Source organism: Hetaerina americana, unplaced genomic scaffold, assembly GCF_022747635.1.
Source record: "Hetaerina americana unplaced genomic scaffold, ioHetAmer1.1.p SCAF_4, whole genome shotgun sequence".
NCBI classification, from domain to species: Eukaryota; Metazoa; Arthropoda; class Insecta; order Odonata; family Calopterygidae; genus Hetaerina; species Hetaerina americana.
The window spans coordinates 70500369-70528339 of NW_027286985.1; the positions used below are offsets into that span (position 1 = coordinate 70500369).

The 27971-nt window shown below is 41.2% G+C and overlaps 1 protein-coding gene across 1 annotated transcript in view; it reads left to right on the forward strand.

Moving 5' to 3' along the window:
* Positions 1 to 27665, forward strand: part of LOC139691925 (tubulin alpha chain, testis-specific) — a 59734-nt gene extending 32069 nt beyond the window's left edge. Inside the window, exons 2-5 of the mRNA XM_071589874.1 lie at positions 22975 to 23197; positions 23670 to 23971; positions 25377 to 25904; positions 26648 to 27665. Of these exons, the coding sequence (XP_071445975.1) occupies positions 22975 to 23197; positions 23670 to 23971; positions 25377 to 25904; positions 26648 to 26944 (1350 nt within the window). The 3' untranslated portion in view covers positions 26945 to 27665. The remainder of the gene's footprint in view (positions 1 to 22974; positions 23198 to 23669; positions 23972 to 25376; positions 25905 to 26647) is intronic.
* Positions 27666 to 27971: the final 306 nt, after the last annotated feature.

Consider the following 27971-nt stretch of genomic DNA (forward strand, 5'->3'; position numbering starts at 1 on the left):
TTGAAACTATATAGCATGTTTAGCTTGTTATTAACAGATACAAATGTTAGACGTGTTTTGGTGTGATAGGCGATTTTCTGCTAAAAAAAATGGATCAAAGAATTTGCATCAAATTTTGCGTAAAAATGAAATTGAGTGCCCCAAAACACTTGAAGTGCTGACAGTGGTATACGGTCAGTCTGCTTTAAGTAAAAAAAATGTTTATAAATGGTACAAGCTCTTCCAAGATGGCCGAGAAGATGCCAATGACGAACCTCGTTCTGGACGCCCCAGTACGTCAGCAACAGATGAAAACGTTGAGGAAGTGAAGAAAATTGTTTTGAAAAATCAACGAATCACTATTGAAAAAGTTACTTAGGATGTTTTCACATTGGTTGGTTCGTGCTATGCAATATTTTCGGGTGTATTGAGCATGAGACGTGTGCCAGCGAGATTTGTTCCGAAACTGCTTAATTTTAAAGAGCATCTAAATATCATACATACGTAGTTTAACACAAATAGAATAACGAGTAATGTTCGGGAAAATAGGTTTCCTTACCACTGTTTTAAAGGCCACAAGAAAGGGCAATTTTATGCTCTGCATCTTAGGTCGGATAGTAGGCGCCAGAAACAAATTAAACTGAATGCAACTCCCGTCCGCGACATAGCATTTGCTGCCACAAATCAAGCCACAACCCCAGGATACTGCTTAAGAAAGTGGAAGTTTGACGTGTTTCAAGTGGAGCACCCACAAGTCCCTCCAGGAATTAATGGCACTTCCCAGGACAACCTCCCACTGTTCGTCCATTTGCATCTACTAGGAGTGTCGTCTAAATAAATGCTTGTACTTGCAAGCATGCCACCTATGACTCAATAACTTTTAACTTCATAAAATAGGCTTCAATTATGCTCGGCAGAACAACTGCAATGCAATGTCCTACTCGTACTAAGATGTGATAGAAGAAAAATTTCCTGAGGCTTGATGGACAAGCCGAAACCTGTACCAAACATCTATACATTATGTCATAATTTACCAAATAGTCTCAAAAGAAAAGGAAAAAAACGATAGCGTGTATCGTGCGCCCAATTAAATCCGTAAATATCGTTAGCCCTCTCCCATCTCTTCCACGCATATATATTGTATGCATATATGTACGTATGTGTGTGTATGTGTGTGCATATGTATGACGATGGGTTAAATGGAAGAAGGGACCATTTGATCTCAATTTCGCCCAAATAAAGACCTCTATCTATCTATCTCTTCCACGAAGTCCGCAAAAGGGCCCACATCCCCTAATTATACTCTCTAATTCTAGACGCACCCCTTCCACTGCTCGTACTTAGAGATAACGACGACTTGTGTGATCGATTCACTCCGCACTTTTTTGCCGGACGGTTCGAAACTCTTTTCGCGACACTTTTTTTCCCCTTTATTTTCTTGGCGAGTTGCCAACGAATGTGCATTCCCGACGGGATCCTCGAGATTTATCGGAGGGGGTTATGGGTTGGAGGGATGAGAAGATACTGGAGGGTCAGTGACTGGGTCCTTCTCTATCTCTCTCTGTCTGACAGTATCTGTCGTCTCACTTTCTTTGGGATCTCTTCCTCTTGTCATTTCATGTCTCTCTCTCACTCGTTGGGGTTCCCCCAACCTCGCCCTTAAAGAGTATCGATCAAGCCCTCCTCCCCACACCCAGGCCAATGAGGGGGGGGTGTCGATGAGTCACCACCCTCCTTCGTACAGACATGCTATGTGCATTGGGAACCGCAAGAGGCCGAGGGTAGGTGGGGGGGATGGAGGGAGGAATAGAGGGGGTGGAGAGGGGAGGACGGATGAAGTGACACGAGAATGAAGCGTGGGGAGGGAAGTGATTTGTCATATTTTCGGATATCTCGCAGGTGGTGTGCACGATGCCCTATTGAGAAGAGCGTCTTTCTGCTCGCCGCAGGATTCTATCCCAGATTCGTATCTGTTTCTGAGGCCAATGAGCACCACAAACGGTGCTCAAAGGGTGGCATGGGGCAAGAAGCAGGTTCCCTATCCCGAGGGTGTGAATTTCATATGCTATAGGATTTGGAATGAGATTATGTCAATCCTCAATTCTCAAGCCGTCCTTCGTTTTAAATACCGTGGTTTTTTATAATGATGGGTATAAAAAATCTCGGAGGGGAAAATTTCCAAAAAAGAAGCTAAAGAATCTTTTAATATTTTACCTACAAAGATATGTGAAAATAATTACAACTTTAAAAATAATAGATCTCATTTAGAAACCGCAACACAACTCGCAGTAAGTAATTGTGTGCTCGGAAGAAAGCCGGCATTAAAAATTAGGGTCGTGAGTATAAGTAATAACAGTTTTGAGTTTTTTTGATGTCCAATGCAGGTTTCACAGGCTCTTTGCCTTTATAACTGACGTTTCTTTCGAATTGAATTAAATCCAAAAATATTTTCCAATGAGATGGTCATGGCACCCATCCCACCGCGGATCATCCCCTGTTCTTGGCTGTAGTTGGCCATCATCCATGGACAAGAGTATAGCAACATCGATGCTAGATGCTGTTTAGTTGATTATTCCGCCTCTGATGCATTATTGTCATTTGTATCAACTATCGATTGAGAGTGTTTCCATACCGCGGAACACTGACATTTTCGATATTTTCCAAAAAGTTGTCCTTGCCAGGAAATTACCGTGACCCAAATGGATGAGTTCCTGATACGTGAAAATGTCGCGGTTTTTGATATGAAATCATAATAATGAAACATTTTAAGGCAATTAATACAGCCTGCCTAATAACGAAGGGGATGTCTTTTTTCACCATATTCGATTTGGGGATGTCAATGATGGTTTGTTGTTTATCTCTTCACCTTGCCCCAAAATTTTCCTTCCCCCGACACACAGAGGGGTGGGAAGAAGGGGAGATTGGGAAGGAAAAGGGGGTGTGGTCTCCCGTACCTAGCAACAGCATCGACAAAAAATTGGAAAGGTTCCCCTCCTCGGTGATGATCGCGTAATTCTGACCTCCCGAGGGATCCGCGGATCTAACATCCCCACTCAAGAGATTTTATAATAGCGCAATTAAAATAAACAATAGGGAAATAGGGAATCGCGCAATTTGGAAATAAACGATTAAAATACTAAGCAATGACCTACACTTTATCGTTACTCCAGAGGACGTCTCTACATTAACGGTATTAATCTCTGTGAAAAAGATTCGGTTGTACCGGGTGAAAAATCAATATTTTAGGTAAACGCTGAGCAGTGCAATCCAAAATGCACTGTTGAAAATACAATTTAAAATTTAAATATAGATTTATCCAGCGATATAATCGTACATGCTAATTTTACTGAGCTTTCTCTTCACGAAATCAACAGCAGCAGCAGCAGAGCATACGCGATAACATACTCTGTTATTACAAATACAATTATGAGCAATCACCTCTTATTGCGGATAAATCAATATTTTTCTTAATATTAAAACGAATTCATTAGAGATTAGGATACGTTGCATAAAAAATGAATAAAATAAACTTCTCCAAATTAAACAGCAAAAAAAATTACTGATATTATTTTTTTAAATTCGGGCCCAACCCTTTTCCTCCCCGCCCTCAAGCAATTTCCTCCCTCGAATTGCTCAGGGCTGCGCACAGCTGCACCCCTCCTTCTCCACCCAGCTTTATTATCCATAATAACCAATCGGACTTACTCTTCTATTGTAGACACTCATGCTATAACGTACCAAATGTCTTACAGGGCCATAACTGAGGAAACTAATTACATGGCCATGTTCGAAAACCCACATTCATTAACTCACGGAGTTAACTGTGCAGTTTGTGTGCAAGATGAAACAAATTATAGCTATTTTTATTATTATTTTAATCGATTAATGGCGTTTTGTCACCTCTTCCCTTGCATGCGATGTTTTATCGGCCGGCGTGCTGCGGCCTGCGCCATCTGTCGTGGAAAATGTGTCAGTTGATCGTTAATCGAATCAGACCGAACAAGAACCGAACAAGAACCACGAGAATGCAACAATTTCAGAGGATAAAAATCATTGATTGATAACCTTGACCGGGATCCGATCAAGGCAAATGATTTTTACACTCTGAAATTGTTGCACTGAAATGCATATTAGCAGATGACTCCGTTAAAGTTACTGTTTCGGCATCTCCCGCAATTTCTTGAAAGAACTAAGAGATTTCAAGGAGCTAAAACACTCACTTGAACAATTCCGTTACACGTACTCAAGGAGATAATAATTATTCTTACTTCCACCTGGTTGACGAGTTCCTACGGCAATTAACCCCAATCCAACCACAACACAGCCGAATAAGTGCCATCCTACGTTCTCTCATCCTGATTACGTGGAGAGTTAGCCAGTAAGGCGTTTAGGAATTATCGAAATGAGCGAGAAAGTCACAATTCACGGTTGCAAGTCATTGCAAAAAAAACGTGAAGGTGAATCATAGGAAAACCACAAGTTTATATCGCTCAGTATTTCCGCATTCCATTCTCATGGGTGGAAAAGTTTTTGTGCGATGTCGACGACCGCACTTGAGAGCGACTATTAAGGCTAACAGAGCACTTATTGCCAGATTCAGCGTTACATTTGTAATACTTCAGCCTGAATCCGCAGAAGGTGGATGGCTTTTCTTGTACCATTCTGTCTTTGCTCATCTTATCTCTTCCTGAACGCTCTGCCATCGACGCTCCTTTATCGCTTAAGCAGAAATTAGGTTGAACCAGGATCTGCTAATACGTGTGTGCTTATTATGCCTATGCGCGTATACTTATTTATGCATTTTAATTTGAACGCTACGATTGATCGATACTACCCAGAGATAATTCAAACCAGCGAAACCTCCATCCAAGTGAGAAACACATGGTAGTGTTCCAATAACATTTTCTCGCCCCTTCAATCGTGAAAAAATGAAATGCAATGAAATAAATGCAAACCTTGCAAAATCAATATTTGATGGACTTTTGACAAAAACTAAATTTGCTGGATCACGCGCAACCAGTCTGACCGTAATCCCAGTTAGCACACTATTGTCGATCGAGATCAAAAGGCACTAAATCCTGGAACCAACTTTGATACTGGGATCGTTCGAGCATTATTGAGAGAAGGAACGAATTGCTATAATTAGTCACCTTACCAATCAGGCATCGCGGTGCACGGATTTTCTAAGAAAAAGAGGCAGAAGGTGACCATTGCCATTCTGAAACCATTTCAACCGTCCCGGGAGAAAACGTCAACCGCATTATAGCATCCTTGGACTAGGGACCGTCTAAATATGGACCCCACGGCGCCATGCACGAACGCCTTTGGAGCCTACGTCTTTCTGCGTTCCTACTCCGCTTCCAATTTCCCATGGCATCCGAATTAATAAAGAACACAGAAGTATTTCACATCCTAAGATATGCAGCGAATATTTTCAAGTTCGGCAAACGTTTTTTTACTAAGGAAACAAAATTCTTATTTTGTTTACACTAAAAAAAATCATTTACCGAGTCTTTCCCAACATCTTCCACCGCAAACTCCACAATAACGGCGTCAAAACCACTAAATGAAGCAAAACACAAGTCGAAGGGAAGGAAAATATATAAAAAAAAAACGTTCTTAGATTTTTTCCGGGTATTCACGAATAAACCGCAGAGAAGCGAGACTGAAAGGCATCAAGCGAAAATGAGTTAATGTGGCAAAAAACCTTTTTCTACATTGTGACCAGATGGGATTGAACTTGAAGGAGTGCTGCTGAGGAGAGGACTCCCTTGCCACGAAAAGAAGGTGATAAGGGTAGCCTGAGAATTGAAATTTCAGAAAATGTGAGTATTCGCAACGTATCGACATGTGGGTAGTGCCAATCGATTGAAAATTCAATCCGGAACTCCCGCCGGAGGTAAAAATAAGGGCACCAAAAGGAAAGAACAAACAACACCTCTCTCAAACAAACCTCTCGCTGCCCTTTAACGCCGCCTCATTTCTCTTTTCTCCAGATCCATTCCTCCGAATCCCGAACCATTCTCTAGAGTGGAAGGGACGGAAGCGTTCATAACTCGTCTCCCGCACCGTCGACATTTTCCAGCTCACACATCATCTCTCTTACTCCCCTTCAACACCCCCTCTTCTTATCTCAATGGGCCCTGAAACGACCACGAAAAACCTTTTCTTCTGCTGCCACCTTGGGGTCTTCCCTCTCCTCTCGCCTTGGCATTTTTTGCTCGCAATTCTGAAATACCTTTGACGATTTCTGATGCTAACACTTAGGACGTTTCTAATAGAATTTAAATTGGTCGATTTATCTTTGCTTTATCTTGACCTAATCGAAAAGAAATTACGATTGTTCAACAAGTCAGGAAAATTTTATTGAAAACTTCAAATTTTAGTGGCGTTCTAACAATACCGGTAGAACCACGGTACAACTATCCGTCCACCGTCCCGGATACGTGTAGTCCGATCAAAATAAAGTCTGATCGGATACAATTTACTCAATTTACACATATCGTGTTCTGGAATTCAATCAGGAATAAATAAATATCCACAGAATATACCCTAATAATGAACTGACATATAATTTCTTTTTGAAAACGTAATATTAGTATAATGTCTATGGATAATTTTCAAAAAGGAAAATATTTAAGTTTTAATTTATGAGCAAAGTACAATTTCTCTCAAATGTTGTATTCTAACGAAGAGATCGCCCGTAGCATTAATTATAACTACCTTTCTTTTCAATGATTTTGTTATCACGAGGAAAGAATCAAAGACTTTACGTGGAAACGTAGACTTTGATTCTTCCCTCGTGTTTAACAAATGGATTTTTACAAACCATCTAACAGATTTTAATATCACATCTATCCCATATACACTATTTTGCTATTGATGGGCGCTATTTAATTAAACATAAAATAAATATAGGGCGCTACTTAGTGCTTGACCTTAAATATGTTTAAACATTAAAGTATGGTTTGTTCATAAACGCCGAAAATTTCATATAGTTTTCATTCATAGTGATGAGTGATCAAGATAATTATTATTTCTTAAAATGTTTGTTCCTAATTTATCATGATTGGTCCGAGGCCGGAGATGAATCTAAATACTAATCACTTGATTGTTTTTGCATGCTTCGTTTGCCGAAAATGTATCGTATATTTCTCTCGCTCGCAGAATTCATACCATCTTTGCCGCCACTACGCAGCCACTCTCAGGATAATAATTTTGATTTGCATTTTCTCTTTCCCTACCGGATCCCCGCGTGGCAAAAACACGCCCGATCCATTTGTGAATGCAGGGGGGTGTGCTCAGTAGCCTCCCCCAACCCCGCCCCCTCCCATTCGCCACCCCCCAGAGCAAGGTCCTCCCTTTCTCCGAATGTAATCACGCGGACGCGGTCATTCCCTGAAACCTTTTCCTCCTCCCTCTCCACCCTGCCGCCGTACCCTAGGGATATATCTCGTCCGAGACCCACACGCATACACACACACGCCTCCGTAAAACGATCCCAGAATCGTATCTGCGGCACAAGACGTAAATTTACTTGGATTTTTAAACGCTAACTATACAAAAAGCAAACGACAAATCACTTTTCATGGAGGAATACTCAGAATGGCTCAAAAGGATGCAACTACACGTATTTGTTACAATCAATACACTTTTATTTGGACAGAGTACGCCATTATTTATCGTCCCATCAGACCTGTAAGTTGGAAACGCTAAAAGAAGAGTGGATATAGCTTGCACTCATTGATAAAAAATATAAGCTGTCCATCATGAATTTATTGGATGTATTGATTTAGATTTTCATCTATCGTGGAAAGAAATTTCTGTTTTACATTCACTACATTTTCCTTTTACAGTCAGCAAGCGTTCAGTAATAAGAGTAGCACAGTTAACCAATACTATAAGGAATCCGAGGTCTTTCGGAATAACTGGGGGGTTATTGGAATTAGTGGTAAGTTCATTCGGCCTAGGGAGCGGATGATATATGGGGTGGCGGAGTCAGACATCAGGCAACTCATATCATTAAAGCATTCCGAAGTTTTACTTATGAGGCGACCTATCTCACCCAAGAGAATGCATCGCCTGAAATACTTTGAAATCACATCTTGGAATGAATTCTCTCTCGGCTTATGGGAACAAGGAAAGTAAAATAAATGCATTACTTACGAAATAGACAAATGATCCGTAAGGCGAAGAGTGTACAGGATGTGCGCAGTAAAACAATCATTTCGGTCAAATGACATTGGAGACGAAAAACGGAAGTTGAATAATAAAACAGCTTCAAGTGATTTGATGCATCCATAGTTCCATGTTCAAATATTCGTTGTTTTATTCCTACAGCTCATTTGTTCAACGTTCCACCTTTCCACTGCCTCCGGCAGCCCGCAAGTGCCCTCCTGCAGTGCCCATCCCCTCGCTTCCGTGACCCACCCTCCCTCCTATATGGTGTCTTTCTCCTTCCTCAGACATGTTTCCCTTCCCCTTGTCTCCCTCCCTCCTCGATGGCTCCAAACCCCTGCAGCATTTGCCCTAGAGATTTGTGTAAGAATGTTAATATCGATGAAACGCAGTGTAACTTCCAGTCTCATGATCAATGCGTACATACAAATTAGATACTAAAAAAACCAACGATGACAATTCCATGTTAGGAAACCACTTCATGTTATAACACGTCATGTTATTTCTTCCGTAGCAGTGGGAATGGAAAAAATACTCGCAGTGTGGAGTTGTTTTGCAGGAGTCAATTTCCCTCGTCGGATAACTGCGGTCTACTCCGCATTCGAAATTAAAGGGGCCGGCTTGTTCCATCACTGACCCAAGTACGTAAATTCGACTCAGCCCACACGCGAGTGGTGCGGATATGCCGAATTTCGATCCCCCCTCCCCTCAAGATTCGCCCTCCGGAATATTTTTTGGTAATTTCAACGGTTTGAAAAAGTTATGATTTAAGTCTTGTAAATAAAAATTTCACATAATGAAGAAAGATAAAAGACCATTTAATAAATAAATATGACCTATTGGTTTAAACGTGTTAATTCATTCTCACTCTATTGCAGCACAGGAAATATCTCCTGAGCAACAAATTTATAACAGAGAGAAAAATCGGAAAGAAGAACAGCTATAATGGGGTAGGAAAAAACTCTTAGGGGATTAAACAAAGTTGTCGGATGCTGGTTTTGACAAATTAAGCTGGAAAATGAAAAACTTTGAAGACAGAATAAGAGAAAATGTCAGGAGCTCCTTTCTAAGAGTTTCTCTCTCCGAGATTTCAATCCTTCGGAATGAGCGCAGAAACCTTTCAGAGAGTGATACCCGATTATCTTCTTTATGAAATTGATGCTGTCCCCAAATGCGGAAATAATAATTTTAATTTTAGAGCTTTCAACATCTTAATTATATCGACTCTCAAAGAAGGCACATTTGAGATTAGAAGAGAATATTTTATATTTTAGAGCGATTCGTCAAAAATATTTGTTTCGCCATGTTTAAGTGAATACGTGTGCCAATGCTTAAGATTAGCGTGCAAATGGACGCAGATTAATTCTAAATTGGTCTCTGATAGAGGAATGTTACTCAGTACCCTTTTATTTTCCTTTGATTTCTTTGGCGGCGTTGTCCGTCATCTTCACCGTAAAGGGCTCTCGAGAAGAGCCTCGCCCATTGATCGCAACTCCCATTTGGTAAGGCAACCATGAGGCCTGTTGCTTCGGATTAGAAGTTCAAAGTGAAATGTCAAGTCACGTCTTTTTGTAACCCTTTTTTAATCGCGTAATAATTACCGTTCGCCGTTAGGCTAATATCCAGAGGACTAATTTAAAAATACGTTTTCTGGATAGCCCTTTCTTCCTTTCAAGAAGCAAGATGATTTAGATTAAAATCTGAAAAGCTGTGAATGTGGAATGACAATCTATAGTCGCCAACTTCTACTCTTTATTCCGTAATATACGAAGAATATTTAGGGTAAAGCTGTCGCTTAGCTTAAATTTAAAATCAAACAAAATATATTCACATTGAAATCAATGACAACATTTCAGTAAAAATGGCACATTACGTACGCATACAAGATTTCCAGAATTATATATTCAAGATCGTTTAATTCAAAGAAATGTTGGAACCGGGTTCGAATCCCGGTAACGGTGAATGATTTCTACTGAGTGAAAATTTTGAGGCTATAAAAATTTCGCACATTAGCTAAACGCATGCGGATTGCATTTAAAATGAAAGAGAAGCGTAAATTTCCGCAGAATAAAAATTTTGCGAAAGAATACGTCTTTCTTTCATTGGAAATATGGGTATACAAAACTGTCACGAATTGAAGCCTGACCCAGTAAGGTTTATACACATGTGAAATCATTGCTGGCCTAATAGCCGACGATTGGTTCGGTTATCAGATCTGGTTGGTCCGGTTTCAATATTCATGTGTGTCTCAATCGAAGTAGTACTAGATATTACGTTAGAACTAATGTTAAGATTTGCTACAGCAAAATGTCTTGTGATACAAAAGATGGCGACTATTTGCCATTGTCTCATTTTCATACCCCCACCCTAATGCTGCGGCATTGATTAGCGCCTTGGGATAGCGAACAAGTGGAGCCAAACTGTTTTGGGTCAACTGATCCATATGCATTTCCCTCCTCCCTCCCTCGCCCCGCTCACACATTCCCCGAGAACCCCGAGAGTCCCCTGCCTTATGCGCCAGCCCTTCCTGCCGCAACTTCCTACTACCCCGCCACTTCCGACCCCTAACCCAATCCCGAGCCCTTTTCTCCTCCCAATCTCAGTCTTTAGCCTCGACCCCTTTCCATCCATTATCCCACATGAGTTCCGCGGCGGCCTTGCCCAGTATGCCCTTGAGGAACATACTCGGGAAAGGGGAATGCGGCATGGACGATGGGTACGAGAGAGCAGGAATTATTAATGATGCAATGAGAGCATAAAATCAAAGGGTAAATAATTAGAGAGATAACGAGAGACCTGGAGATGTTACACACATATGCATACATATTTAGATAATTACAGTTTCGTATGCATATATGTGCCATGTGTAAACATATATGCGTGCGAGTGTATTAGGTACTCATATATATATATATATATATATATATATATATATATATATATATATATATATATATACATATTTGGACGGCACGGCACAATAGGGCACAAATAAAATAGTAACACTTAAAAGGGCACTCACATTGCAGATTGTTTAAGATTCCGGTCTTCTTCAAGTAAGACTGAAAATTTTCTGGAGAGTTTTTCAGTTCCGGTTACTTTTCGGTTCTGGTTACTAGAAGAAGGCCTCGGAGATGGCCAAAAGCTTAAACAATCTACAATGTGAGTGTCAGTGTGACTGTCAATGTGATTTAAGTGTTACCATCTTATTTGTGTTCTATTGTGTCGTCCCAATATTAGTGTGTGTTTCTATATCATTTCTATATCATCTCGTGTGAGTGTTTCTATATCATCGAGATATATATATATATATATATATATATATATATATATATATATATATATATATACATATAAAATTTACATATATACATATATTGTTTATATGTGTATATATACATATATTTTGTATATATATACATGCATAAACACACATACACATACAGATATAAACATATATGGGTGCGAATGTATTTGGCATTTCGAGAAAAAGTTCATATATGACGGCACGGTCGAACGGAAGGCAATTAATGGTCATTCTAAAAGTGCGCGGTTTTTGAGATATTTAAATGAAGTCAGCTGATGCCCTATGTTGGATATGTTCATAATATGGAAACATGAGATAACACCAAGCTCAGTTGGTGTGCTATGCCATTAAATTTTTATCAGGTAGTCTACCGGTTAAGGTAGGTTTTGGATGAACACAACTAATGAAAATATCTCCAAACAAAACACAATGCAGCATTCTACTCTACAATAAGTCCCTCTTTATCTCTGTGTACTTCCTTCCTCCCGTCATACAATCCAACATCCTTATCCTATTCCCGCCCTTTCCTCGTTTGCCTAACATTCTCCCCTCCATTACAGTTTTCAGCATCCCACTGCCGATCAATACGCCATTCATCCATTTTTCCTGCCTCCTTATGATTTCTCCCAACAACCCCCCTTCCCCTTTTACCATACCTAGCAATTCCTCATTTGTTTTCCTTTCGGTCCATTTCAACTTCTCCATCCCCCTGCACACCCACAGTTCAAAAGCCTTCAATCTACGTCTTTCATCCTGCTTCAGTGACTATGTTTCCGCGCTGTACATAACTACGCTCCATATCAAAGTTTTGACAAGCCTTTGTTAACATCCTTACTAAACGTCCCTTTCATCAATTCCATTATCTTTGTGAAAGCAATAATTGTAATTTTTATTCAACAATCCGAGAAGAGCTGACTTGGCGTTCATATCGAATTATTTAACAAGGCGTGACAACGGGAACATTTTCAAACTTTCAAGCCGTGGGCACCTATGTAGATGGGTATGGATTCTCGACCTTAGGAATAATAGGCGACGGAGTTACACTGCTTGCCACCGATGGTTCCTCTAATGCCTGTCATTTCAAGAACAGTTCAATGAGTTCATACTATACCGCAAATACATACCAAACTCATTTCCTGAATGATAGGAAGTTTAGAATTGTGGTTTTAACAATTCCTTATTCATAGTCACATGGAGAGCACTTTGAGGGCCCTAAATACCTCTGCCAGATGTGTCGCTGAACAGTCAGTCACTTTACAAAATGAGACAGCTAATGACAACATCGAATTTCCTTGGCCATAATTTCTTGCTCCTATCTAAATTAAATCTGCACACCAAAGCGTGAGAGAGGTGGATACGCATTGGGGAAGAGAGTGAGGATACTCAAAAAAAGCAACAGAATAGTTTGATGAGTTTCATGATGAAAAACTGCAAGAAAACAACACGCAAGGAGGGAACGGGTGTGAAAATTCTGCAAAAATTGGGAATCCTAGTAAAGGGTAAAGAATGGTACCAGACAAACCGAAAGCGTATGGGAAGGAAAAAAAGATGTCCCACCAACCATTTTTTACGAGTGCCGACGATCGGGTGACGGACAACGCGTCTTCCCCGTTCACGCGTCTGGACTCCCCCCCCCCCTTTTGGGGACACGAGCGAGCAGGCGCTAAATGAAACCGGGCGACGTTCATGCACTCCTCCGTGCACGCACATACTACGCGTGCATGACGCACCAAATGAGACCAGCGCTCAACACACACCCCCATCACCGCCGACAATTCCACCCGCCTTCACCCTAGCGCCACTCGACGGCGACCAGCCTGTATCCCTTTCGGAGCGCGCGCGAGCCACGTGCCGTCCGGAAATAATTTAACATTCGCCTTCCAGACTAAATAAAGGCAGAAACAAAAAAAAAGTTAGCAAATTTTCCCCAAAACGTGCACTTCCGCATTCGATACACATGCTCCATACTTGATGACGAAGCTTCGAGCAATAACGAAGAGACGCGGAGGAGGGTAATTTTCCGGGATTTGCGGCATAAATCGACTACCTACCCCACGCTTTCCGACCCTCCTCCGTACCAACCACAGCGTGCCCGTGAGCGACGGATGGGTGGTAATAAAAGCGGAAGCAACCGCCCCAAAACAATTTCTTTCTTACCAATTTTTTTCTCTTTTGAACGCAAAGCACACGGGTCCCCACGGCACTAAAATATACTCATTTCGGCGCCGCTTATTCTTATTTCATTCAACTTCTCGGCTTTTCCCTTCACCTTCGTGACTGCATTATTTTTCCGTCATGCTGTCCCACCCCAAAATGACAACGCCGATTAAAAGCGCGCATGGAACCCTAAATTATCCATCCGCAAGCATTTTTTTTCCATATTTCTTGCTCTCTGTTGGCTCTCAATAACTTCGAGCAAATTTTAATTCGCGCGAAATTGAGAAGAAAGAACAAGAAGGACCTCTTCACAATTTTCATTCTGTCCTGAAAACGAGAATGTTTTTTTTTCAATTGAGGAATCGAAAACGAATAATGTCTTTATCAAAACATTTTTTCTAAAAAAAGACAAATCGTTGCTAGGTCTTGCTATGTTGATTGATAACAATAAATGCAGTCAAATTAAAAACTTATTGGCCATACGATAGGATTTTCAGATACCGATTATTCAGAGTGAAAATATTTCATTCAATTTTCCGAGTGCACGCGTTATTTTACCGTCGATAAATAAGCCACTCGCTTTCACTAATAAGCCACTTCGGATAATACAGGCATAATAAACATGTAATTCAGTTGTATTGATTATATCCACCTTTCCCGATATAAATGCTAATATTAATTTTCGTTTCCAGGAAGACATGTTAAAGTAACGAGTAAATGAACTACTTTTGTAGATAATTATGGTTTGATACCATATAATTAGTTATTTGCTTTGACTAAAAATAATGAATATATCGAGTGATATCAAGGAAAAACTACAATACTCATGATTTAATCAGATTCATTTAATGACGACATCTAATAATAACATGTTTATATTATCATTTTTTCAGGATTCCGTTAATTGGTTAGGCCACAAAAGATAGGGAAAAACATGCGCTGTAATTCAGATGATATCAGGGCAAGCTTCTTTGGCCAACGTCAACTATTTTAAATTAAGCTTATTCAATATGAATGCCTCCGGTTGTATTGCGTAAGTTACATAAAAGGTAACTTTCCGCCACAGACACCCGTTTATAGCCTTCTATTAGAGAAAATAACTTCGTTGGTGACTCATGCATGATGGGAGGAAAGAAGGGGGAGGAAAATCGTGTGAAAAGGCTCTTAGTATTTCCTATTATAGCAGTTATATCTCTGACTCGATGCACCGAGTCATCCTGCTTACGAAGATGGCCAAAGAGCAGAGAAAATCTTGTTACAAGATTAATGCATCATTTCTTATTTCGGACGAAAGCTATCTTCTGGGAAGGTACCGCGGCAACTTTCCATTTCCTGTACATCCATCACCAATTCTTTATATTGCCAGAAAATTGAGTTTAACATTTCATCTAAAACGAAATAACCCAGGAGTACGACAGAGCATCGCATTTAACTGTGGAGGATTCTGAAATATTACAATATACGCAACCACATAAAATCCATTTTTTATAAAATATTTTTTGTTTTTCTGCGTACTTTGCGAAAAAAGGAATGAGTTCATGAAAACAATTTGTGCGAAATCTTCTAAATATCGTTTTTCACACAAGAGCAAGTGTTTGGAACTTATTAAGTAACAAAGTAACACTTTAAGATTGCTTTTACTACGACGACTCCCTTATTCCTTGCGTAAGAAAGCATTGATACGAATTCTAGCTTTTTTCCTGCCGTCACTGCAATCTAATTTGACTTATGGTACAGTAAAAAAATTCAAAAGCAATTTCACTAGGATAGGCTGGTATCACGAAGGGGTTTCGCATCGCGAATGGATAACTTTGCATGACCCGGAGAGTAAATTGTGACGGAAACGTCTTTCGCAATCGCCACTCCGTCGACGTCCTACACATATGATTAATGGTCATCTGAAAGTGCGCATTCCTGAAGGCTGCTTTCCCATCAAACTCATTTTCCCCGAGAAAGATAATGACGAATGAACCTCCTTCTAGTACGTATTTGGTAGTAAGTGGCGGTGAGCTCCAGGAAGGAGCTTTTGCGGTAAGAAATGCATCCCCTTACTCCTTTCAGAAAAAATAAGACGATTGGAACGGGGAGTTTTCAATGAATCGAGGGTCAACATCAATACTTACGGGAAAATATTTGAACAGAGAGCAATGGTACAGCGGAATAATTGCTGTACTATTATCCAAGTGACAAAACTCTAAAGGAGGTGCAGTTGACGACTGCCCACCAAGAAAATTTATAAAAAATGAAATATTTCCGATAAAAATTAATTTTCAAGTGGAAGTTAATGCATCAAATCAAGAAACTCCATATTTGAAAATAAATAATGAAATAGTTTACATGCCCTGTAAAAATGTGCCTCTACGTCCCGAAGAGTTTACACCCGCTCGAGTCATCGTCACGCTGCCCTTCGAGTAATGAATATAAAATCAGTAATCGCATATGGTGTTTCAATAGGAACCAGTGCTGAGAAATGCTGCAATTTCAATTTTCTTTTTTCAGCACATTATCGCCCTGACTGGTTACGATTATGCGAGCACACCTCACTGTCACTGACAAAATCTTGCAAAAATCCCCCCCCCCCTGGTGTTCAACGATCAATCGGGGCGCTGTTGTGTAAAGCCAAGGGGCCTCTCCATGGCAACAGGATGTGGGGTGGGGGGAGCAGTAAGGGTTTAAAGCATGTGTTTGACGCCCACCTCGTCTCCTCCACATAAAGGGGAATCGATGAAAACAACCCTGTGGAAGGGGTTGACCCCTTGACCTTTCAGAACATCAACCCACTTGGACAGAGCCTTAGGTGTTCATGACATGAGGGACTCTTTTTAAGAGGGATTGAAGTTAAGGTGAAGGAGGTCGGTCGCCATGGGCGTGCGTGTGCTAGGCTTCCCCAGGTGCCGTTGAAAGGGGAGATGGGTGGGAGCGGCAGGGTCTCTCTGGGGGTCAAACCTCGGCGAGACAGGAAGTTTCCGGTGGAGTTTTGGGAAGATGGGGAAGGAGAAAAGCCTCATTGGTATGGAAACTCTTCGTTTGGGGTCCAACGGCAGGTGGTTAAAATTCAAAGAGTCCCCTAATGTATGCGAATAGTCCCGAACTTGCGAAAATACTATGTACATCGGATCGTGAATCTATCTATTTGGAATCAATTACCAATGTGGTAGGCGCACTATGGTAATTAGCGGAAGAAAATAAGGGTAATTGAGGCCAAACATCGGTACTTGTGCAAAATGTTGACTCTTGAGTCATTTACGCAATAGTTCCATTATCGGAATGGCTAAAACCATCCGCAAATCATTAAATAAAACTTCCAGTGCGGAGAAAAATTTTCAGCAGCGTGTATGTTTCGTATTATTTGCACTTCTGCACGTGTGAACATACGGCTGACGGCAATGGCACTACTCAGACAAGAACTTGGATGGAATAAACGAGTTAAAATAAAAAAAGAACCGAAGTAATTTAAAATTAGTAACAAAGCAAAGAAGAGTTGCTCTCCCGGAGTTATTCATAGAAGTAGTTTGCCTTTATGTAGAGTAGGTATTTAATGGATACTTAAACTACACAGTACTGCACTCGAAAGACCTAACTAACCAGGCATAAAATATCCCTAAAATCCAATTTATATTTTATAATAACTCAATCTTCAGCTCTGGAAAACTTCCTTTCAAATGTCTTTGTCTCCCTCTACCTCGCTTTCCCAGATGCTTTAAAAATAACCAATATGAATCATTCAGCTTAAAAAAAAGTTCGTTTGTAACTAAACGAAAATCATAATGATTTCATGAAAGATCTAGGAGATCTCCTCAACATATCAACGACCTTAGATCCACTAGGAGATCATCAGGATGGTCTTTTCTATCCGACGAAAACAGCTGGAAAAGATGTCGCTTCATGGAATTCATAATCTTTCCTTTTCTTCCAGTATGTTGCGGTAACATAATAAACAAAGCGTTAAGATATAAAATTTGATAATTGGCCTCACCCACCAATATGCAAATAAGGGGAAATTGATTCCCCAGCTGTATTTTCGTCATCTTGGCCGTTTCATTTCTCGTCTCCACCTTCCTTGGGAGAAATATGAAGCAATATTTCCGATGGGTGCCTTCCACCCGAAACCCCTCTCTGTCAGACTACGATACATACTTCCTGGACATAGGGCTGCAGACTTCTTCCGCGGGGGAGGGTATGTGTGGGGTAGTTTGTTGCCCCCGAATGCCTCTTCCTCATCTCACCCCCAACGAAAGATCCCAAGGTCGTTTGCACGAAACTCGGTCTTTATTTCCTTCCGAAGTGTTAATAAAGAGAAGGGGCGGGTTTGTGTGTGTGTTGGAGGGAGGGGAAGAAGGGAAGTGGAGGAGGAGAGGTGGCGGCGGCGTCCGGGTAATACACGCCTGCACACGCCACGACTGTGGACTTCGGGAAGGGACGGAATGCGTTTCGCGTGTTTACGGCCGTACGCGCCCGCCGGCGGAAGCGGGTGATAGGAGCGGTGGAGGCGTACTATTTGTGCCGAGGGATGTAAGATTGGATTCGGAGAGGATTTTTAAGGGCTCCAAAGAAAAGGAGAATTGTGAGAGAGGAGTATAACGAGCTGAGATAAGGGAGGATGTGAGACCGAGTGAGTGAGGTGGGGAAGGAGGAGGAGGAGGTAAATGGGGTTATCCCTAAGCCCCCGGCTCACGGGCTCGAAGTGAAGAGGAAATGGGAAAAGATAAGATGAAGTGAAGATGTGGAGGTGGAGGAAGAAGAGGATAGGATAGGACTCAGGGGTGAATGAATGTGCGTGCACGGAATAGCTTTCTCTTTGCCTTTATTAATCTCTTTCTTGAAGAGTTTCGGGGTGGGCGTCCCGTTTCCTCCTCTCTCCTTCACCCCGCTTATATTTCTATTCCACTCTCTTCGTCAAACCATTAATTTCACCCTCGCTATCTCCCGCCACCGATCTTTTTCAACCCCCCCGAGAGAGAAACTAAATTTCGAGCAATTAATCGATGCGGAAAGGCGCTATGAGAGAGTGTATGTCCGCGTGCGTGTTTCCTCCCCTCCCCCTTCCCGCGTGCTCTCCCCGAATACAGAGCCGTCTTCCGCCTCTTAAACGTGGTCCGAAGACGACCCGGCGCCGCCTTCGCTTAGGCTCCACACCCCGCAATCATCGTCGGAGGGGTGAATCACCCCGCTTCGAAATGAAATAGTAATGAAACGCCCTCCACCCTCGCGGCTACCAAAATGCATACTTGAATGACTTGGCATAATCCCCGCCTCCTCTCTCCCTCCACCAAACAACCTCCTCCTCTCCGCTCCTTCCAAACTCACGCCCCGCTAGGTACCAGAAAAAAATCAATACCGGCGGTCATACTTTATCTACATGCGCTCAACAACTCAGAAGATTTTCCCTTGCCGATTATGTAAGCCGTGATTCTCCAATCCGAAATAAAAATCACCGTCGGTACCTATTGTAACTCATAATATATTTTCGAACTAATTATTCAAACGTCATTGCTTAGGGACTAATTCCAATTCGAATAATTTCATCGTCCTCAATCAATTACTCCTCGTATATTATAAGCGACGTCATAGACTTGTTTCTTCAGATAAATTTTCTAAGACCTAATTATTTATATAATGTAACTGTGATATATTTAAAACAGAACTGGCAAAAGGGATGAAATTTCTATGGTTGATGTTGACAGTTCATAATGTTAATTATTTAAGTTTCAAAGTCGCAACAATATTGCCTAATTACCGAACTTTAGAACTGATGATCAAAACTTCGTTTCATTTAGGATCTATCAATTAAATAAACACAATTAAATAGAATTTAAGGAACTACATTAATATACATAATAAAATTAACGCACTTAATAAATTTGATTAAAGAAAATAACTGATGTATTTTTTTAAAACTGTTACTGTTGCCGAGCAATTAGAAAAATATTAAAATTGACAGCACGGGATTTCCTTCAATATAACTCGTTGTGATGCACTTAAAAAGCCACTTCCGATTGGTGTAAACAAAGGAGTTTTTAGTAATTGAAAACAGCTTCAAGGTACAAACACCATAAATCCTTCGTGCGTGGCCCTCTAAAATGTTCTCACAAGTGATTCACTTTGTCGCAACTGAAATTTGACGCAGGTGCAAAAAATCACCTCACCGAATAACTTCTATTGCACATGCTATCTATGGATACCGATGGGGAGAGATGGACAGAAATGATGTACTTAAAATGACGTTTGATTATGAAAAGACGACTCTTAATCATTATTCGCACCGACCTAAATTCCAGGTAAATCATTCTTCGTGTTTTATGGCAAGAGTTGAGCGAACTCATGAGAATCACTATCTCCGTATTTTTCAGCTCAATTTAAGGTCGAAGTTCTCAAACAGAAATATTCACGAGAGGAACATGGGAAAGGGAGATACGTTAAATCATTCGGCACCTTGCCCGAAAGACCTATCAGTGGTATCAGCTGTTTTCACGCTTTTACGAGATCCAGGTTTATCTCACCAGCCGCACGGTATCAACCTAACCTCTTTATCCTCGATGGGAAAGAAGCAGTAGGTAATGAGTCCGTATCACAGTCCTCATCACGCCATGGGACGCCGCCCTCAAGCACGCGAGATCGCGGCGATGAGTCAGGGCCTTAAAAGGTGCTCCGAGCGGCGGTGCCTACTTTCACACAGGAGGGGAGGAGGATGGATGAGTAACGCGAAATTAAAATCCCATTTTCTTCACTCCATCATCGCCGGCGTCCCTTCGATGGCGTCGCCGCGAAACCGCGACCGGGAGGAGAAAGCACTCGCACCGTCTCACCCGCGAGGACCCCGTGGGGTCGCACGGACGTGGCAGGTGTCACACCGCGTTTGGATTCACAAACCTCGGGGACCGTATTGGATTCCTCGTGATCTGCCGGCGGCACTGTGGATTCCTGGCGGATACGTGAAGCGTGATCGAGAGAACAACGGAGAAAGAGCTCGATGGACGGAACGAACGAACTCTCCGGATCCAGTTCCCGTTAACTTTCGCAACGTCTATCGCAGTGACTACGTCCGGCTGGGTCTTGCCAAATGTCTTGGAGGTTTAATGTTCGGAGCGCATAGATAGCAACAATACTCACTTAATAATTAAATTGAGTACTTTTTTGCAAAACTTAATTTCACTACTACCGGTTTCGGAGCATAGGCGAAATCATTAATGCCTGATGATGTCTGCATAATGTATGATGATGCCTGAGTAGTGTAATCGAATTTTATGAAAAGGTTCCAAGTTTAACTATTATTGATCATGAATTGTCACAAAGTAGAGCCTAAAACCATAAAATTCAGCAGCAATGGCAATACGCAAAACCTACGAAAGGCAAGTTTGCAGGGAACCACATATGTTTACCACGCGTGAAGGTTGCCCATCCTAAACAGAAGGAAGCAATGTACATAATTAGCATAAAAAATTAAGTAATTTTAATCACGTAAATCGCCTTTAAAACTTTAATTCATAAAATCAGTTAGGTTTGTGGATGAAAAAGTTAAGTGTGGGATGAGAATAAATATAAAAAAACAAAGATTACGAGTTTTATGATAAAGATGAAGGCTAAGTTAAATTTTAAAATGGAAGTTCAAAAACTGGATCAGGTGAAACAGTTAAACTTTCTTGGGAGTGTTTTGGACCGAAATGGCCCAATTAGTGGGGGAATAAGAAGAAGAGTAGCGTTAGGCAAAGAATCTTTCTCAAAAAGAAAGGAATTGATGAGAGGGATGTTGAGTAAGGATGTTAAAAAAAAGAGTTACTAAAACTCTTACATGAAGCATGGTTTTGTTCGGCACGGAAACATGATCGTTGAGCAAGATTATAAGCCTAGATTGAAGACTTTTCAAATGTGGGTGTGGAGAAGGATGGGAGAAGCGAAATGGACTGAAACGAAAACGAACGAAGAAGTGCTAGGTATGGTGAGGGAGGAGAGGGGATTGTTGGGAGGAATTGAAAGGAGATAAAATGATGAGCGTTATGAATGGCGATGGGATGTTGAATATCGTGATAGAGGGGAGAAGAGCATTAGGCAAGCGAGAAAGGGGTAGGTAAAGAATAAGCATAAATGATAGAATTAGGGGAGGAAGAAAGTATGCGATGGTGGATAAGGCTTTGTTATATTGTCGGGTGTCAAGTTTTGTTTTTTTTTAGGAAAAGTAAAGAAGTGTATCGCTTTTCAGTCTGTGTAAATCCAAAACCTACCTTAAACGGTAGACTAAATAGTAATAATAATGAACTTTAAAGAGCAGGCATAAAAGTAACTTATGAAAGGAGTTAACAATTGCAGTTGGTCTTGAAAAAATAAACAACTGTTTCGAAACAGACTAGCTGGAGGAAGTTTATCTAAAATTTCATTTATTTACTTTTACCAGATTCGAATGCAACTAATTCGAGGATAAAATAAATTATACCCTGAGTGCATATTGACCTCCAAATTTCGGAGGGGCTAAACTTAGAATGAATCGTTCACGATATATCACGATTTTCATATTTTTATCCCAGAGGGACTTTCTTCCGATTTAGGTTCAGGATTAGACAGGTTGTACTGACTTAAATACGAGTAACATTTAAGATAGAATCCACGGGAAAGAGATTGTGATTTCTAATTTCGAGTGTGACATGAAAGAAATTTTCTCTATTGTGAGCAAATATTGTAAAAATATTTGCATTTATGATTCCAATTAAATTAAAGAACAAAGTCCGGAAGTGATAATAATTAATCTTAATCCATAAAATTGTACCATCTAAAACGTTTGGGTTTTACAATCTTACCTCATACTTAAACCTTTCAAAATGAGATTTCACCATTGAGCCTTCACTCGTCGAAAGCCCTTAATCCACAGTCGTTCCCGTCCCATTAAGTTTGCTTTTAGCTAGCACTACTCATACTGTTTGGATTCCCGTATCATCAACTTTGCTCGCGTGACGTGGTGTCGCACTTTCTTTTATGTGTATTTTGCGAAAGTGTTTCACTATGCTCCTGATAAAACCGGACAGAAACGGCACTATCCTAGGAGAAGACAATTAGTGCTACACCCAACAATTTCTTTCAAGCTATTGGTTTATTTATGCTAATTAAATGAATCAATAGGCGTTCATGAGATAATTTAAAACCCCAACTCTCTTACAAATACATCATTGATTATCTCTACCTGAATCATAATTTCAACCGAAATGTATAAAAAATTAAGTATCTGGAGGCATTCGCAAAGGTAAATTCCATCGGAATTTCGGTGAGTTTTTACGACCTACAAAGCCTAACATCCTCACCCTCTCTGAAGTCATCTTTCAACGGGGTTGACTGATTCCCTTCTCTGATTTTTTTTCTTTCGACAGCGTGAGTGCATCTCCATACACATTGGCCAGGCCGGCGTGCAGATCGGCAATGCATGCTGGGAACTTTACTGCCTGGAGCATGGGATCCAGCCGGACGGGCAGATGCCATCTGACAAGACCATCGGAGGCGGCGACGATTCCTTCAACACCTTCTTCAGTGAGACGGGGGCCGGCAAGCACGTGCCGAGGGCCGTCTTCGTGGACTTGGAGCCCACTGTCGTCGGTAAGTGATCCCAATAACCCCTCGTGATAGGCTCACAGGTTTCCCTGGCCTTTCAGAGGGCCGTATTTCAGTCGGCCCTCGGCACATTTTTCAGGGTGGGAAAAATACATAGAATATTAAACTATCTATTTTTTTCAAAATATTATACACTTATTCATTTTCATTAAAATAATGGAATACTACGTAGTGATTAAATAGGTTCAAGCAATACACCTTTGATATACATACGACCGCACATCGGCCTAGTGCATCGGCCATGGTTAACCATGCTTTCTCATTGTATTAATCGATGAGTTTGACATTCTCTCAAGTACAGCCAGGAGCAGCATTCACAAAAAGAGCTTGTTTTTGTGGGACATGATATTTCAAGCACTCCAAGACAATTTTACGATCATGCATCCATTACATTTTTCGCCGGGAGGAAAAACTTCACGGTCTTAAAATTCATTTTTCTTGTTACTCATTCCTACAGACGAGGTCCGCACGGGAACGTACCGCCAGCTTTTCCATCCCGAGCAGTTGATCACGGGGAAGGAAGACGCGGCCAATAACTACGCCCGCGGTCACTACACCATCGGTAAGGAAATAGTGGACTTGGTCCTCGACCGAATCCGGAAACTTTCGGACCAATGCACCGGCCTCCAGGGCTTTCTCATCTTCCATTCCTTCGGGGGCGGCACCGGCTCCGGGTTCACCTCCCTGCTCATGGAGCGCCTCTCCGTCGACTACGGCAAAAAGAGCAAGTTGGAGTTCTCCATCTACCCTGCCCCCCAGGTGAGAGAGCTCCTCTTCTCTCGAGGGCGTGCCATCGCTCTGGAGCGCATGTAAAACAATCCTTTTTCCCCTGCGCCCACGTGGACGAGTGGAACGAAAATGCTGCATGCCCTCTATGGTTGGTTACCGCTTCTGCACCTCTTCTTTCTCAAATGAAAGCCTCTCGTCCGAAGGGAAAGATCGCGCCATGTGCGACAGGAGGCGTTTGAATAAAAAACTCACGCTTTCAAACCCTGAAGAAATCGATCACGGGCTATAAAAATAAATGATAATTTTTTCATGAAGTGCTCATCAAATAACAGTTCATTTCCCAAAAACCTAATGAAAAATTAATGTCGCTATCGAGAAAGTTTACATTGGCATTTTTGACTGGCTTTCATTACGTAACCAATTTCGCAAGGGATTCACGGCGTTGAATTCTGGTTATCATTTCAGGAAGCTCTCACCGATACTATATTCGGATGATCCAATCGACTATTATCTGACAGGTTTCAATATTTTCTCGATATCGCGAGTATCCTGTGCTTTTCTAAAAGTTTCAGTTTATTATTTTTTGCTTGCTGCATTTCAACTAGATTTACTCGCTTGTATTACTATCAAACAGGTGGAATTTCTTCATCACGATTAAAACTTGTGACTAATCAACTGATCCTTCGTATTCGTGCATCTCATCTAATTTTATATCATGTTAAAATAGTTTTCCTCACTATCAAATATATATATATATATATATATATATATATATATATATATATATGTTAAATTGTACATTAAGTTGGTTCACTCGATTGACAGCACTGTTGTTCTAAACCCAAATTGCATGCTTTGCACAAATAAGCAATCCAGCCTATGTGGTTATCTCCGAGTAGAAATACCTGATACTGAAGACCGTCCCAAGGAAGACACGTTTTATTTTGCCGAAAAATTCATTTTTTTTAATTGCTCGACCGATATCTTGTATGGCCCAAACCTTATTTAACTCCTTCATGTAGCACTATTCATAAGACAAGTATTCAGTTTTATCTCACTTCTCGTAATTGCCCAACATTTCCGACATTTCATTTTAAACGCATGCGTAATGAAACGTTGCTGCACAACAAATTGTATACTAGTAGAAACTAAACAAATTGTATAAAAGTAGAAACTAAACAAATTGCATAAAGTAATAAACTACATATGGAATGCAGTTGAGACCGGTCAAGCCTTACAGCAAAAAGAAAATTTGAATATTGTAATGTGTTTCATTCTTAATCAATCAATTCCATCAAGCGCACCTAAAGCTAGATAGCACAAAGGAAACCTTTTCTGAAAGGCCTAGTGGACGAACAGAAATGTATAAGCACGTATGTATCTGACGGTGTTAGCGAACTCGTGTAATCAGTATCCTCTCTTTGGGATATCTCAGGTATCCACTGCCGTGGTCGAGCCTTACAACTCCATTCTGACCACGCATACAACACTTGAACATTCCGACTGCGCGTTCATGGTGGACAACGAGGCCATCTATGACATCTGCCGACGCAACCTGGACATCGAGCGCCCAACGTACACCAACCTGAACAGGCTCATTGGTCAGATCGTGTCCTCGATCACCGCGTCCCTCCGCTTCGACGGTGCCCTCAACGTCGACCTGACCGAGTTCCAGACCAACCTCGTGCCGTACCCCAGGATCCACTTCCCGCTGGCCACCTACGCCCCCGTCATATCGGCCGAGAAGGCCTACCACGAGCAGTTGACTGTGGCGGAGATCACCAACGCCTGCTTCGAGCCCGCCAACCAGATGGTCAAATGCGACCCGCGCCACGGGAAGTACATGGCTTGCTGCATGCTCTACAGAGGGGACGTTGTTCCAAAGGACGTCAACGCCGCCATCGCGACCATCAAGACCAAGAGGACCATCCAGTTTGTCGACTGGTGTCCCACTGGTTTCAAGGTACGGTTGACTCATTTTGTTATTGCCACTTTTCAGGCCTGAGGTTTGTATAATGATTTCCGGGTCTGAATCAACTTTTACCACAGTATCGACTTTAGTTCGGCTGCATTCGATCCTCATCAGCAAATTAGGAATTAATACATCTGTATGTAAGCCAGGGATTTTTTGGTTATGAACTTTAGTGGAAAGAGATATATGTAGTTAAATATTTATTCGTATTTTTTTACTAAAAATTTTAGACGGTCAAATTAACATAAATTACTTCAGCATACGATAGATTGTGTAGATGTTTTCAGTGTTAATCTGAAGTAGTAGGTACGATCTGTCACTCTGATGTTTCGCAATATTAAAAACCGTTCTTCAATTGGTCGTTATTCCCTATTCTCAAATCCTGTAGCTTGTCTCATGAAAGATGCATATCCTGTGTAAGGCAGTTAGCTGACGCTGATTGGCTTGAACAGGACTGCTCTGAATCATCTAGCCTCAATAGATAAGATCTACCCATTTTCCGTAAAGAATTCTTCTTCGAGACATTCACACAGGTACAAATTAACGCGTCTTGAAATCTGAACTTGGAACTCAAGACTTCAAGGCCCGTTGTAGAACAGACTTTGCATAATGAATTTGGCACTGATAAACATCGATTATTCACGTTACCCTAAGAGCCATAGTATTAAACAAATTTTTATGGCTCCCATAGCGAACGCTTAGGCTAACGATCGTCTATTCTTTTATGACTACAGGTGGGCATCAACTACCAACCCCCGACCGTCGTCCCCGGTGGCGACCTCGCCAAGGTCCAGAGGGCGGTCTGCATGTTGAGCAACACCACAGCTATTGCCGAGGCGTGGGCCCGTCTTGACCACAAGTTTGACCTCATGTACGCCAAGAGAGCTTTCGTCCACTGGTACGTGGGCGAGGGCATGGAGGAGGGTGAATTCTCAGAGGCCCGCGAAGATCTTGCAGCCCTGGAGAAGGACTACGAAGAGGTGGGCGTGGACTCGGTGGAAGGCGAAGCGGACGAGGGCGACGAGTACTAAAGTGGCTCTCATCCGCCGAGCGGCAGCAGAAGAAAATGAAACAAAAGAAGACGGTGGATCGGAAGAGTTGAAAAGAAACATGAAGAGCGATACGCGAACGTACACCATTGATTTGCGTTAGACTTAGCTGATGAATTGCTTTTACATTTTGATGTAATTTATTATTTCTTTTTACGTGAGTTCGCAAAGTTTTAAGACGCAATATTTTTCTACATTCGGTGTCCGGAGTCGTAAAAAAATACCAGAAAACGTCAGTATTTTCGGCTGGGGACTATTTTTTTGGCCAAAACCGATGCCAACCAATTAAAAACGGAAAGAAAGGAACGAACCTAAAGTCCGAATACAAAAGTGTCTTATAAAGTCTAAATCATTGCTTAACATTTTGGCCGATGGGGAAATTGGATAAAACCATTCTGATTCTGGCTGACGTTTAGGTTAAGGAAAAGCTCTTCTAATATATATATATATCCTTGAAATACACTATGTATATGTGAGTAGCCTTTTGACAACACCAATATTAACTAAGGAAATGATTCACAAGATATTTGTTTGTCATGTGCAAGTGAAAATTCTTGATGTTAACATAATACCAGATTTACTGCATTTAGAAGAGGAGATGATGGATGAATGATTCCGATGCTTTTGAAATTGTGTATGATTTACATTGGAAAATTGTAACAAAATAATAAAATTAAATTATAACAAGCTCCGCGGAATGTGATTTGCAGTTTTGATTCTATTGTTCATGCCTATCAATTTACATAACCTCATGCCCATTAAGAAGAAAACTATTTATTCTAAATTATATGCACCGAAATTGTAAAAACCCATAGTACCTACTACGATAGCATAAGAAAAATGAGCGCCGCAATTCCAGTAGCGCACTGAATAAACAGAACTACCTGTATATGCGAGAGAAATAAGAAGTCAAAGGGAGGCAATAAAAGTATCACAAAAATAAAAGCTGGTCTGATACGAGGTATTATTTTAGTTCTCGGAAAGTTTGGTCTGTTTGTTAATGAGTACT